The 14,330-nt window shown below is 36.2% G+C and overlaps 1 protein-coding gene across 6 annotated transcripts in view; it reads left to right on the forward strand.

The window, feature by feature from the left end:
* Positions 1-14,330, forward strand: part of Ralyl (RALY RNA binding protein like) — a 761,418-nt gene that overhangs the window by 718,375 nt on the left and 28,713 nt on the right. For 5 of the 6 annotated variants that reach the window (XM_023703200.1, XM_004643083.1, XM_023703201.1 and 2 more), the window contains one exon: positions 2,972-3,144. The exons of the other annotated variant lie outside the window; for it this stretch is intronic. In XM_023703200.1, coding sequence (XP_023558968.1) covers positions 2,972-3,144 — 173 coding nt within the window. The remainder of the gene's footprint in view (positions 1-2,971; positions 3,145-14,330) is intronic. 6 annotated transcript variants of the gene reach the window in all.

Below are 14,330 nucleotides of genomic sequence, written 5' to 3' on the forward strand. Positions count from 1 at the left end.
TCTCTTTCTTGAGGCACCAGTAGCAGGTCTTGAAAGCTGGGACATTTTGAACAAGCAGCATGGTGACCTGTAGTGAAAGGAAGAAAGGAGATTAAATGATAAGCACAAAAACTACTGTAAGGAGAAATTCAAAACCAGAGTACCAAAATGACGTTACGTTTTGAAAGGATTAAGAGGCAACAATATAGGAGATATGACTAATGACAGAGGATTCCGAACTCTTCATTGCTGATGGGAAACTGTTCATCAGAGGTTTTACTCAAAAATTGCTGATCATAGGCATGGAATTGGTTGGGTAAGCCTAGCTTAAATATCTAAAATGATAGAGGACAGTGACACATGAGAGGAAAATGAGATGTGTAAAACATAACAATTTTTAGCAAGTGTTACACTGGGGGTGTTTTAAATCTGTAGCTTCTTGCTTAATTTCTCTTAACTCAGATACCAGGGTGATCTTCTCTAGATTAAAACATTTTTGTTCCCTTTAACTCAGTATTTCTCTTATGTAATTTTGGTGATAATATTGTAGTGCTAGAAAGACATCTTAAAGAGAAATGGAACTTAAGGATTAAACAACGAAGTTGAGAGAAAGGAGAAAAGATAGGAAAAAGGCAGGGGGTAAATATTTTGATTATTGTATTTACAATTGTGACTGTATAGTATTAACAGGACTTTGTGTGCTGAAAGTTACACAGATATCAGAGAAAAAGGAGGCATATACTCTACCTCACGTGCTCCCTTCAGCATCCTCGCATGAACATAAGAGACAAAAGTAGAGCTTCAAATCAAAATGTGCCTTCTCTTTTGGTGTTACAAGGAGAAATATGAAACTAAGAAGATGACAGAAAAACACCTAGGAATATATCTGGTTGGAATCTATGCATATGACTTAAATGACTTCTTAAAGCAAAAGGCCACAAAATTTGGTCATTCTAAAATATCCAAAGTACTTTTTTAATGTATTTGGTACAGGGTCTCACTACACAGCTCAAACTCCTAGTGATCCTCCTGCTTTAGCCTCCCCAGTGCTGGGATTACAGCCACGTACCACCATGCCTGGTCTGGGCCGTGGGCTCAGTGCTCCCAGGGGCAGCGCTGGCACAGCCTGTGGTGCTGGAGATGGAACCCTGGTCCCTGCACTTGCCTAAACAGGCGCTTAGTCTGCTTAGCTATCTTGCTGGCACCACAGTAATTAGTTCTAACCTTCACTAAATCAACCAATTCTTTTCCACTTATGAAACAAAGCTTATCCCCACAAGGTTTTTTGAAGGTCAGTTCTTACAAAGGCCTTCTGTTCCATACTTATATGTTGTTATTGTCATGACTTCAGTGTGTTCCCAGTGAAAAACATTACAGTACACGTTTTTGCAGTCTGGAATAGTTCACAAAATATAAGCTCTGTATAACCTCACAGAAAACCATAGAGGTAAGTATTATTATGAATATTTTTATGTAGATGAGGAAAGAATGAATTAACGTGCTTAATGACACAAGTAGCCAAAGATTCAGACTCTATGTTTGTAGCTCTCCAGGCGAGTTAATGAACCAGCATCAGAAGTCTGTCCCCAACAGCAAGGTTAGGCACACCCCTTCCTGCTGCTTTGTTTTCTGTTAACTTTATTTTTTGAAGTGGTAAAATATACGTATGAATAAATATACACTTATTTGCTGAAGTAATAACTATGTGACTTGAAAGAACTTACAAGAAAAGGTATCTGGTTACATATATATTAGATTGTTATTAGTTTTTGTACTATATAGGAGTTATATTGAAAGATTTATGCATCAAATGCATTGTATTAATACTTGTTTCTCTTTAACTCACATTATAATAAAACTGAGAATCTCAGATTATTTTGACTCTATTAACTATTGTTTTTGCCATAAAAGATCAATAAGTAAGTTCAAATGTAGCATCTTTGAAAATCCAGATTACACAATGCAGTGATACTCTGATAAAACAACCTAACTCTTAAGATAGACATAAGCACATGGGAATAAGTTAGTAAACGATAAATATAGCAGGAGTGCATTGATACAGTACCCAGTGTTCCTCCATACTTTCACAGGAAATGAAAACCAACCACTAGAAATATCATTCCTGTCCCATCAGCATAATTTTCACTGGGGTGAGTCCCTGTAAATGGAACACATCGATTCTGACAAAGGAAGCCCTGCAGATGAAGAGTGTGGCCTCACTGGTTGAGCACTTATTATTTGCAAATTTCTATAATAACACTTTGTATACTGGCTCCAAACCTGAGAGCTTAGGAATTAGTTTTTTTCACTATACAAAACAGAAAACTGAGGCACAAGGAAGGTTAATTATTTCAGCTCTCCTAGCAGCACAGCCCTACTAAGTGATGAGGCTGGGCTTTGAGTGCAGTTTGCGTGAGGTTGTCTATACCAGTATTTATGTTCACTACAGTCAACCACCATGGTCAACACAACGTAGACTTCAGATGTTCAACATAGTTTTTCCTATCACCTGAAAAACAATATTTTTATACCTCTTTCTTAGTGAGATAATTTTTCACTTAGTTTTGAACTTGTCAATGAGTTTTTCCATCTCTCTTCCTTCAGTGAACAACTTTTAGGTTATATATTATTTTTGCCTTCTGTTTTTATCTGTTATCCTTTGAGAGAGAATATCCTTCTTAGAAAGAACTTCATATAAACATCCAGACAAATCAATCAGTCTTTATATGTAAGTCATCATTTATGCATTACTACCATTTGGATTTCCTTATTTTTGCTTATTCCCTTTAAAAATGCTTACATTTGGATCTTTACAGGTGTAGTTACATAATTTACATGATTAAATAAATTCAAATAGAAACACAATTACCTTATCTTCTACATGCCTTGATCAGTACCCAGAGTTTACCCTTTCATGGACTGTTGTTTCATGGTTTATCCAAATGACTCATGACCAACCCAAGGTAGTAGTCATTTGCTTTTTCCCCCCTAGAAGCTCAGAAGAAGAAATTGGAGGCGAGTATAGAGCTGATTCAAGATGAATGTGTGTCAGAGAATGCAGATCACTCTACCGAGGAGCCTGCTGAAGGAGGGCAAGATGCGGATGGAGAAGAGATGACTGATGGGATAGAGGAGGACTTCGATGAAGATGGGGGTCATGAGCTGGTAGGAACTAAATATCTGGGGTCCAAAGTCCACTGGGGAACAACATTAGCATGTTAGCAACATATTCACTCCAAAAAAAAAAGAGATTACATCATTTGGGGCTTACTTTTCTGCTCTTATCCACATGTTTGAGGAAACACCAGTATAGTACTTTGCACATAATAAGTGCTCAATACTTTTTTGCTCACTTAAAATATGACAGTGCCAATGAATGACAAATAGAAATACTATACAGGAGATTACCTATACGTAAGGTCCTAAAGGAAATATTCTCTTTCTCACATGCTATATAGTAAAAAAGTATCTCACGTTTGTACAATTAGAATTGATCTCTATGTCTCTGGATAAAACATACTGGTGACAAAGGACTGTCTTCTGGAAGACACACAGCTATTCAATTAAGAGTCTTGCTCACTGGCAGTAAATATCTGTACTTCATGTGTGGGCAACATCTTTTCTGTAGCCTTCTAAACAATAACAGTCTGTGTGTAGCCTAACCATTAGGTTGTGGTGAGATTACTGTTTTAGTCCTATGTTGATTATCGTGACATAAAATTTAGCCAAGACCTGATTCTTTACATGTTTAATATTCCCAAAGTTCCCATAGTACTGCTTGTTACCAGACATGATTTCCTGAATAATCACACTAGGACTCAATAGATACATATGCTGATGAGGACATTTTTCACGTTTTATCAACCATGAAATTATGTGTACATTCTCAAAGGACTTGACTAATAGTAATAGTGCATTGGTGTGTGTGTGTGTGTGTGTGTGTGTGTGTGTGTGTGTGTGTGTGTATCTACATCTACTATGGACAGGTCATATTAAACTTGGATTATCCCAGGCAATATCAAAATCCAGATTGTTTTAATATCTACTGATACTTAAGTAATACTTTGTGGAGATTGTCATTATTTTTGGATGATAACAAATTTACTTATACTTTGAAAGGTAGTTTAATTTTGTAGAACTTAACATTCTACCTCTGTTCAACTTTCATGGCACCTTCACTTAAACTTCCAAATATGAGCATTCAGTATTTACCCCTATCTATACAAAATTCTTCTATATGAGGGATTTAAGTACTAGTTTTTAGAATTACAGTTAATTGATTTTAGGTATCTATTGAATGAAGGTTAACATTAAAAACAAACAATAAAACTTGAATTAAAATGCATCAGTTCATTCTAATCTGCATTCTGTTTTTTTGGGAGTTTTTGGCTTTTTTGTGGAACTGGGGATTGAACTCTGGCCCTTACGCTTGCCAGGCAAGCACTTGTTCTACTGAGCTATCTCCCCAGCCCCTGCATTCTGTTTTGAACAACGTTGTGAATGGCTTTGTTTTGCTGTTTCTAATGGTCACCACTCTGTTCTTATTTTAATTTACTTCTCAGCACAGTTTTGTATAACTAGCCACTTCTTTCTGATAGATTCTCCTGACTTTCCAGTTGATCATCCTCCATTTCTGATGCTAGATATGTTCCTTCCATACTCAAACTTTAAATATTGGAGTATCTCAGGGCTGTGTCATAATCTACATTTTCTTTCTATACAGTTTCTCAAGATGACTTCATTGTATACTCAAGATTTAAATACTATCTATAAGTCAAAATTCTGTTTCCTAATCTAGTCCTGAAACTCAGGAACCAAATACTCAGCTACCTGTCACTGCATATATCTCCAAAAACCAAGTGAAACTTCACATGTCTGGAAATATTCTTAGTTTTTTTCCCAGCCATCTTATTCTTTCCCAGTCTTCCTCATTGTGTTGAATAGAACCAGCATGTACATAGTAATTAAACATGGGAGACTAAGCTTATTTTAACTTTTGTTTTATCTCAGTTATTCTTTTCTTATTGCTGGGCAAATACCTAACACTCAAAATGAAGGAAGGAAAAGTTTATTTAGCTCACAGTTACTGGAGGTTTCATAATCCCAGCAGAACTCAGACCCGTAATCCCAGCCTTGGATCATGAATTAATCACTACCTGTAGAATTGCACCTCAAAGACTGCAATGAGGCTTTAGGGGGACAAATACATACAAACCATAGCAGCTTCGTGTTAATTCTAACTTCAAATCATAGCCCAAAGCCAGGAACAACCCCATTGCAAAGCCATAGCTTAAGATACCCCCCTTTTTTTCTTTAGACTCTAGTTTTCTTGCTTCAGCTTTTGCTTCAAGAAATCCAATCTATACAGAAGAATTAAAATCTTTATACACATTGCTATTTGTTTATCAATAAAATTAGGGGAAAAACAAAAAATAAATACATAAAATAATAAATAAAAATAAAAATTAAATTTCCAGCAAAAAAAATCTTCATAAAGTATATACCAGACAATGAATGACATTCCCTAGCTTAAAACTCTACAGTGTTTTTTCATGTCACTTAGAATCAAAATTTCCTAGCGTATGAATATAAATTGTAATGTGTGGTAAAGGATGCTGAGAGACTTTAGTAAAGAGAAAAAAGTTCTAGTACTAAAGGGAAAGGAAATATAAACAGGGTGGCACAGACTTGCCTTAGCTCTGAAAAGACTTTCACTGTAACTCTTTCAGGTTTGAGAATCTAGTGGCAGATGTTTGAGAAAGGTAAAGACTGGAGCAGGTTGTGAAAACCTCTGGAGAGTTAGAAGTGATGGGCAGAATCACAAATTTGTAGAGAATGGAGGGGATTTGAAAACACAAATATGGAAAACACAGAAATTACTAAGTATACATATTGACAGTGTATGTAGTCAGTGGATATTAAAGTTCAATAATTAATAACAATATTTTATAAATTAATCTGTCAGGGTTACCTGAGTAAAAGTTCAAGTTTAATATTTGTTGTTTTGCATTCTCACAGTTTATGATTCGATATGCTAAGGAGAGTCTAGAAATTTTCATTTTTAAGTTCCCAAATCGTACTGATGCTGCTAGTCTGGTGACCACTCTTTGAGAACTCCAGTTAACAAGTTATCTGCCTCGCTGTGGGATTTTTCCCCATTGGATTTTTATCATCCTTGACAGAATCATCGAGAAAACAAATGCTATCAGAGCTGGCTTCTTGTCAGTTTACTGCAAAAGGCACAATAAAAAGGAAAATAAAAATATTCATGAGTGGTAGGTCATTGGATGACTCCCTGTTCAGGTAGCTACTATTGTCTACCTTAATAGGGAATGGAAGGGCCGAGGAGGGAGTTGAGGAGAAAGTATCGGCCAACAAAAGAATAATTCCATATGCAATTAGGGGCCAGAGAAAGAAGAACTAAGAAAATAAGAGAAAACCAAGAGTTTTACCTGGACACTGAGCTGTTTCAGAGGCATGACAGATACAGGTGAGGGCATGCTCTATGAGAAGTGGTGATGAAGGTGGAATCAGAGCAAAAGTTGGAGTGGATAAATGGCTCAAGCAATACAAAGGTGAGATGCAATATCATTTACCTAGGTGGGCAGAAATCGTCCCTCATATGGAAAGAGAAGTGAAAGAGGAAGACAGTTAGCAAGTTGTCATTCGAGAATTAGCATGTTTAGTCACATATCTGTGGATACCCAATCTAATTTAATCACTTTAAGCAGCAGACACCTTCTTTGAGTATCAGCTTTCTTACCTGCTGATTATAAACATTAGATTTAAAACTCTAAAATCAATTCTGTTTTATTTTCCTCTGGTTGATCCAACCAGGTGCAACATGTTTAAAGGAGTAAAACTTGACTATGAAGCTATGAGAATAAAACCAAACCCTAGTGTTGGAATTATGAGCAAAAGCACAGAAAGTAACTAAATAGAGCTACTTGTGCTTAAGGAAGCTCAGGTTTTCTCTCTTTACCCTTGCATTATCATCAGTTGCTTAGGAAGCTAAAGAATTAAATCCTAAGTATACCATTTAGTTCCACAACTTGGAAAATTAATGTAGATGAGCTTAATACTTCATCCTTGAAATATAAATGGATGCTAATATGTCTCTCCTAGTGATTAAGGATAATCTCCTCATTCCTAGTTTCCACTCTTCATTCCTATCTAAACTGCATGAAGGAAATCCTCTTGAATTTCCACAAGTTGGAAATAGAAATACAGATCTCTTTTTGTCATAACAGAAAGCATTATAGATTTGAACAACAGAGACACAGCAATATTGCATAGCACACAGTAGAAGCCAAAAAGCAGACCTGGTACCCACAAGCCTAGGTGCTTCTTAAGGCAAAGGAGAACATAATTATAAGAAAATGAACAGAAAAATAGGAATTGTGTCTGAAGTAAAGGATTTCTAGAAAAAAATGCACTGGTGGGACAGCTGGTGGAGGTGATGCTCTGTGCTGCCCTGTTCAGCAAGAAACCAAACACAAGAGCATAGACTATCCATACAACTTCTGGTTCTCAAAACCCAGTGAACGACATTGGTTTCCATGAAGCAATCTATGCAGTTAACATTTGGGACTCTATTATGTGTGAACAAGGTGGTGTAAAGCCATGCAAAAATAAAACAAATAATTGCTCTATGTGTGGGATGAAATGTTTCAGAAAATGACTTATTTCATGTAGCTTAGCATCTTATAGAAAGCTGACTGATTGTTCACATTTTAAAAATATAATATTGGACTTGATAATCAAGTTAAATCATAATCAGGTTAAAATTTACAATTTCACAATAATCTAAATGTGTACATTTAATCAGTGCATTAAATTAGTGCATTGATATTTTTTTTTTATTGGTAGAACTGGGGATTGAACTCAGGCCCTTGCACTTGTCAGGGAAGTACTTATTCTACTGAGCCATCTCCCTGGCCCCCATTGATTTGGTTTTATTTAAAAATGAATTCTCAAGCCAAGAATAGTGGTGCATGCCTATAATCATAGCACACAGGAGTCTGAGGCAGGAGGATTGCTGAAAGTTTGAGGCCAGCCTGGCCTACATGGTGAGTTTAAGGCCAACCTGGAATACACAGTGAGACCTTGTATCAAAAATTAAATAAGCCAGGCCTGCTGTGCCTGCCCTTCCCTGGGGCACACGGAGAGGTGGTTGAGACTGGGCTTACTGGCGCTGTCCTGTAATCCCCGAACTTGGGAGGCTGTAAACAGGAGGATTGCTACGAGTCCAATCTAGTAGTGAGACCCTGAACACCCTTTAGACCCTTCCCTAAAAAAACAGAAAAAAATTAAATAAATCTATATTTAATTCTCCATAATGATGTGCTCTTCATTTACTATGAAACTGTATTCCTATTTCTGAATAAATCTACTAACAAATAGTTATTAATGGATTAGTAGATGAATGGTACTGAGACTTGTGCTGTGGGACTATAGAGAATCATATTTCTTCTCTTGAGAAGGCTGTGAACTCACTAAGACCACAACTACAAAGATGAAGAAGGACACCTGTAGGGTAACAACAATAGGAGAAATAGTTCATAAGTCAGCGATTGCAGAGACTAGTGTGCTCAGCTAATACTTGCAGGTGGCAGGATACTAGAACTGTAACTCAAAGGATGCGAAATTTCAAAAATAGCAATTCAAATTATCCTTCACTGTCCTCAGATCATTTTATAGAAACCTAAAATGCATTAGCTATATTTTATGATAGGTATTATATGACAGGCACATAAGTATGTTAATATAACTGTTTTCTAAATAGATCTACTAGTAACTTCACAAATATAGTATTTACTTTTTCAATGTTTTTAATCCTCTTTATTCATATGAGTAAAATTTGTGTCCCCCTTTATATAAAAAAGCATAATACTAAGGGAAAGTGCCATAGTGGAAAACACTATAGAGAAGCAAGAACTTAGAGCCTTTCTTTGAAAAAGCAAATGAACTCTCTCCAGATTTGGGGAAGGCTTCCTGCATGTACTGGAGGGCTTTACAGAGTTTCCAGGTGTCCTGGGACTGTGAAGAAGGCGAGTATTTTTGAAGAAGCTTTATCAACGTGCATCCAATTCCTAGCATTCTTGCACACTAGGCTAAGGCTTGAAACTAAAAAGCTAAATCATCAATTCCCAAAGGAAGCTATCAAGCAGCACTACATTTAAATGGATTAAGGAGAATTTGAGTTCTTTTGAATATACTTGTAATGACTTTTGCCTTCGATGACTGTACTCACTCAAGTCAGGCAAAGCTAGTAAGAACCTAGAGTAGAACTGTCCACGTGGACTGTTTAATATTTAAGGCATGCAAGTGGAGTACGATGTGGCAATACCTCTTTTAGGATTTTGAAAGGCATTCTTCTAAGCAGTAAGTCACCTGAGTTTACCAGGTATTGAATTTCTGTGCACACTGGGGAAGGTCTAGACTACAAATCTAATCTCGCAATTGAAAAGAACTCAAAGTAAGCATTCTGGTGAGCCACAGAAAAATGAATAAAGCATTCTGATCAATATTCTCAGTCTTTCTCTATGGGTAAGAGAGAAAATATCTCCTTTTTAAAACTCTTTGTTCCTTTGCTAATGAAATCCTTCATCTGGATGCTCCCTCTTATCAGTTGTGCTTCCATTTCTTTTTTGTTATCATTGCTACAGAATGCTAGTGAGAGGACAAATAGAGGCTCTGGGACATGTTCCACTAATTCAGGTGGCTTCGGTTGAGTTTGATAAACCACAAAGAACAAAAAAAAGAAAAGGCTCCTTAATTTATTTGGTTTGGGACATACATTTCAGCACAATATCCACAGAGCTTTGATTTGAACATTGTTGATTTCTCATGGCTACATTCTGTCCATCTCACAACAAATACTGATGATATAAAGACTGCAAGTTTATAATTTGTGTGGTATCAGCCATAGGAGAAAACCCATAACCCAAGTGTCCTACAAGTAACCTGGCCTGCGTAGTTCGCTGTTGGGATCTGATTGACAGTGACAGTGAGCAGGCCAGGTCTTCTCAACAGAAATGTAACATATTAAGCCTTGACATATGACATACATGGTGATAGGCAGACACTTCTTCAGTCCTTCTACTCTGGAATCTACCTATTTTGAAGCTCTGGTCCCTCTGTATGAAGGATTCTTCATAGTGAAGTTTCAGATGTTCTATTTGGCATTTCAGTTTATTTCAATCATTTGAGTTTTTACTAACGAGCTCTGCCTAACTCACTAGGACAATTCCCTTTTCCTGGATGTTAGGTGACCTCAGTTATAAGCAACTACTCTATCTGCAGTCTGAAAGAAGCAAATTCAAATCCCCATGTCCTTGTGCAAGCTGCTTACCTGTATGCTCTCTTACCTCAATGTTTTCATCCATCAGAGAAAATTAAGAGTATGTGTCTGACCAAAACTTTTTGTAAGAATTAAATAGTGTCTAAAGCACCCATCATAGAATAGATACTCAGTTATAAATTAGCTTAGTTTTTGTGTTCTGCTTTTTTGTATTTCTATGTTTTTACATATTTCATTGTATTGTCCTTATTCATTTAATTTAATTCTGGTAACCCTAATGTTACCATACCACTCCAGACATAGTGTATATAACTTAGGCTGTTTTATATTAATTATAAAATTAGCTTTCTATTAGCTGTGCATGGTTTTGTGTCTTATTGTACTTATATACTTGCTACACAGTGTACTTGTTATAGTATCTTCCTATTGCCTTCAGACTGGTTATTTCTAAATATTCTAGGAGATGTTTCAGTTATGTTTAGAAACATATGGGATTAAATGTTTCTTCTACCTGCCTGCCATCTGCTTTTCTCTTGAAGCTGCAGATTTTTTGGAATTTTTGCTGGTGCTTTTTATGAGAAAACATTACTCTTTGCAAATAGGGTTGCCTCTGTCATACCCAAAGATGCAGCACTTCCAAAATGCACCTAGTGAAGAGACCCTTCTGGGCTTATTGCACCAGAGAATCTGTACAAATTCCCATATTAAAGTTGGGAGGAGGATGATCCTCACCCCATGATGGAAGTTTTTACCCAAAAAATGCAACTTAAAATCTGAATCATGAAACCTGCCATTAGGAAAAGAAGCCTAAATATTTTACAGTGACTATTCACCTGTTAGTCCTCCAGAAATTCTCCAAAGAGCTGCCAATTCAGTGTTGGAAAGCTCAAGTCAGGCCATGACATTCTGCAATACTGCTGTAGTAGCAGTACAGCACGTTCAGAATAGAAATAAACCCCGCAGTGATCTCCAAAGCCCTGAATGATTTACACTCCATTTCCTCTCTTGTTTGACTGCTCGTTCTCTCCTTTATACCATATCAACTATGTGGTCTCTAGGAACACACCATTCAGCTCCTGCCTCTGGGCTTTGGCATGTGCTGTACCCTTGAAAGTGGAAAGCAGAAAAGTAGATGTCAGATCATAAAAGGCCTTGATGTTGTGCACAGTTTTCAAATTTATTCCACAAGTTTCAAATAAGTTGGGTAATGCGTGAACACAGGACAAAATTGGAATGCAACATAACCTAGTGGTCTGACTGAACTTTTTGAGATACAATTGAGGTTTCTAGATATAATACAAAATGCAGAACACTTATTTAAATTTGCACTTTAGTAAACATTAAATAATTTTCTAGTATAATTGTGTTTCTTATATTGCATGGGTCATAGTTATACCAATTATTTTTCTGAAATTCAAATTTGACTAACTTCCTATATTACTGGCCTTGAATATATCATTCAACTTCTTTTAGCCCTGGTTCTACCAGCTATGAAATTGAATATAATAGCTACTTCATAGTTTTTTTCCTTCAGTGAGAGGGATGAGTCTAAGATCTCCCACAGTGTTCTACTACTAAATTTCATATCAAACAGTTTCTGGCTTCACAGAAACTCAGACCCCTTCATAGGATCCGTGTTACAAATTAAATGATATAATACATGGTCTACACTTAATGAAACTAGGTGCACAAAGAAAGTAAAAAAGAAAAGAAAAGAAAAATATCAACCTCTGTATAAAGTACCTTGCTATATCCTCAGACACTCCTGGTTATTTCTGAGGGTTCCAAGAAGTGTCTCAGCTATACTTAGGAACATATAAGAGTAAGTGCTTCTCCTATCTGCCTACCTGCTTCTTTCTTGAAGATGCATCCTTGTTGCAGTCTTTGCTGATGGCTTTTGTGAGAGGACATTGCTTTCTGAGAACAGGGTTGCCCTTATCATGGCACAAAAGATGCATTGCCCCAGAGAACGCACACCAGATGGACTGTGACTATTATTGTCTTCATCTGGTTTCTGTGGCTATAACAAAATTCCAGGCTGGGAAATTTACAAATGGAAAAGGTTTGTTTGGCATGCAGTTCTAGAGACTGGGAGGTCCAAGAGCATGAAGCCAGCATCTGTTCATCAGCCGGTGAGGCCTTCTTCCTACATTGTAGCATGGTGGAGGGCATCTTATGGTAAGACCGCAAGCTTACTGGCTTCACAGAAACTCAGGATGCCATCATGGGTCCCATTCTCAGGTTCTTGTCTCATCACCTCCCAAGCTGATTCCCACTTCCAGATTCCATTGTCATATGTATCTAGGTATTAAGCTACCAACACATAAAATTCATTCAGGGACCACATTTAAGCCATAGCAGTCATAATCATCCCATTATGTGAATGAAATTTTTTTTCATTAAAATATTACATTTCTGGCAATGCAATCTTTGTATGGAACTTTGTGGCTTTAAAGACACTGGAATATTTATTTATCTTTTATTCATTTTAATGAGAAAAATATTAAAATAGCAATGAAACAGCTTCAAAATAGGTTAATATGACAGTTATAATAATTAATACAATGCATATTGCTGTCTTCATAGTTGTTATTCTGAGGACAAGATGTAAACATGATATCTTCTCTAAACAATATTAGTATAAATCATTCTTCTCATTGAACTAAGAAAAAGTAGCTATATATCTATCCTATATGTATATACATATATTTTTTTCACTACAAATGGTCCTTTATTTATTTCCCTCTTCTTGTTTTGTTTTGTCAGAGATGGGTGTTCTACTGCAGGTAGATAAACTGTATTTGGAGAAGTCTTTAAAGGACTTTTATATACTTGAAGCCAGTCTAAAGATTGTGGATACTTTAATTCAGCAAAATAACCCAATATAATCTAATAGTCCATAATAGTAGTGGGTTATCAGCAGAACTGGCAAATGTTAGAAGTTGTTGACTTGAGTCTTTTACAACTCAGCATATTAATATGGCTTTACTTTTACATCTTGTGGTTATACTTTTCTACTGGATGGTTAAGACCAAGTTAAAGCAAGACCTATATAACTAAAAATGTAACTTTTGTATCTGACAAAGTCAGTCAAATCCCCTCAGGATTTACCCTGAAACCTTGTGCAGCAGTTTGTAGATATTTTGTCAGTATCAGCCATCTGGATGAATCATGACCATTGCTTGACCAATTTGCTTTATGTGAAAGCCTGAGAGGATTTTTTTCTCTCTAGGTGACTCTCCTTAGGCACATGCTACATCATCAATCCCTTTCTTCTGTGGCCCCATAATCTCCTTGATCAGAAAATTTGGAGCATCACTGAATTACAGGATGTCACAGCACAGGTTCTCTTATGTCCTGAGTCCTCCCTGAAGGACTTGAAGGGCTAGGGCCAAAATATTGGCTATCCCTGTAGCCCCTCTATTTCTCTAATTTTTAGTTTTTAAACATCCAACACTGAAGCATTTAAATTTGTTTAAAAAGCACTATTTGATAAAAAAGACTTCAAGAAATAAGTGTAATATTCTGAAAGAATCACCCTTTGATTTCATCTCATTATTTTATTTCATTTTATAATTTCTGGTTCATTTAATGAAAAGACTATATATGTAAGTCCCTTTTTTGTAGATTTTTTCAGGTAACACTAATCAGAACTAATAATGATATATGGCTTTTATTTTCATTTTGTGCTGTAGATTTGTTCTCTGGTTCAGGAGATCTGTTCAAAAAATTGTTATAACAGTAAATTGTGTTTGTAAATAACCTGAGAAGCCTAATATGTCACATTTTTCTTAAGCCATCCATTCACTTATTAATTAAAACAATAACAAAAAACCTACCTTCATGAAATAATGCCAACACATTAATATGAAAAGTAAGATAGCTGCTAAGGTTTCAAAGAATAAGGAAGATACAGTGGTTTCCAGTTTTCTGGACTTATTACTACATAGAAAATGGGAGAATCTGTGAATCTCCTCTTTGAATCTGTCCTACATAAGGACCTGTTCATTTGCATTTGCTGCAACCCTAACTAAGAAGCAATTAACAC

The sequence above is a fragment of the Octodon degus genome, unplaced genomic scaffold (assembly GCF_000260255.1).
Source record: "Octodon degus isolate 3935 unplaced genomic scaffold, OctDeg1.0 scaffold00165, whole genome shotgun sequence".
Taxonomy (NCBI): Eukaryota; Metazoa; Chordata; class Mammalia; order Rodentia; family Octodontidae; genus Octodon; species Octodon degus.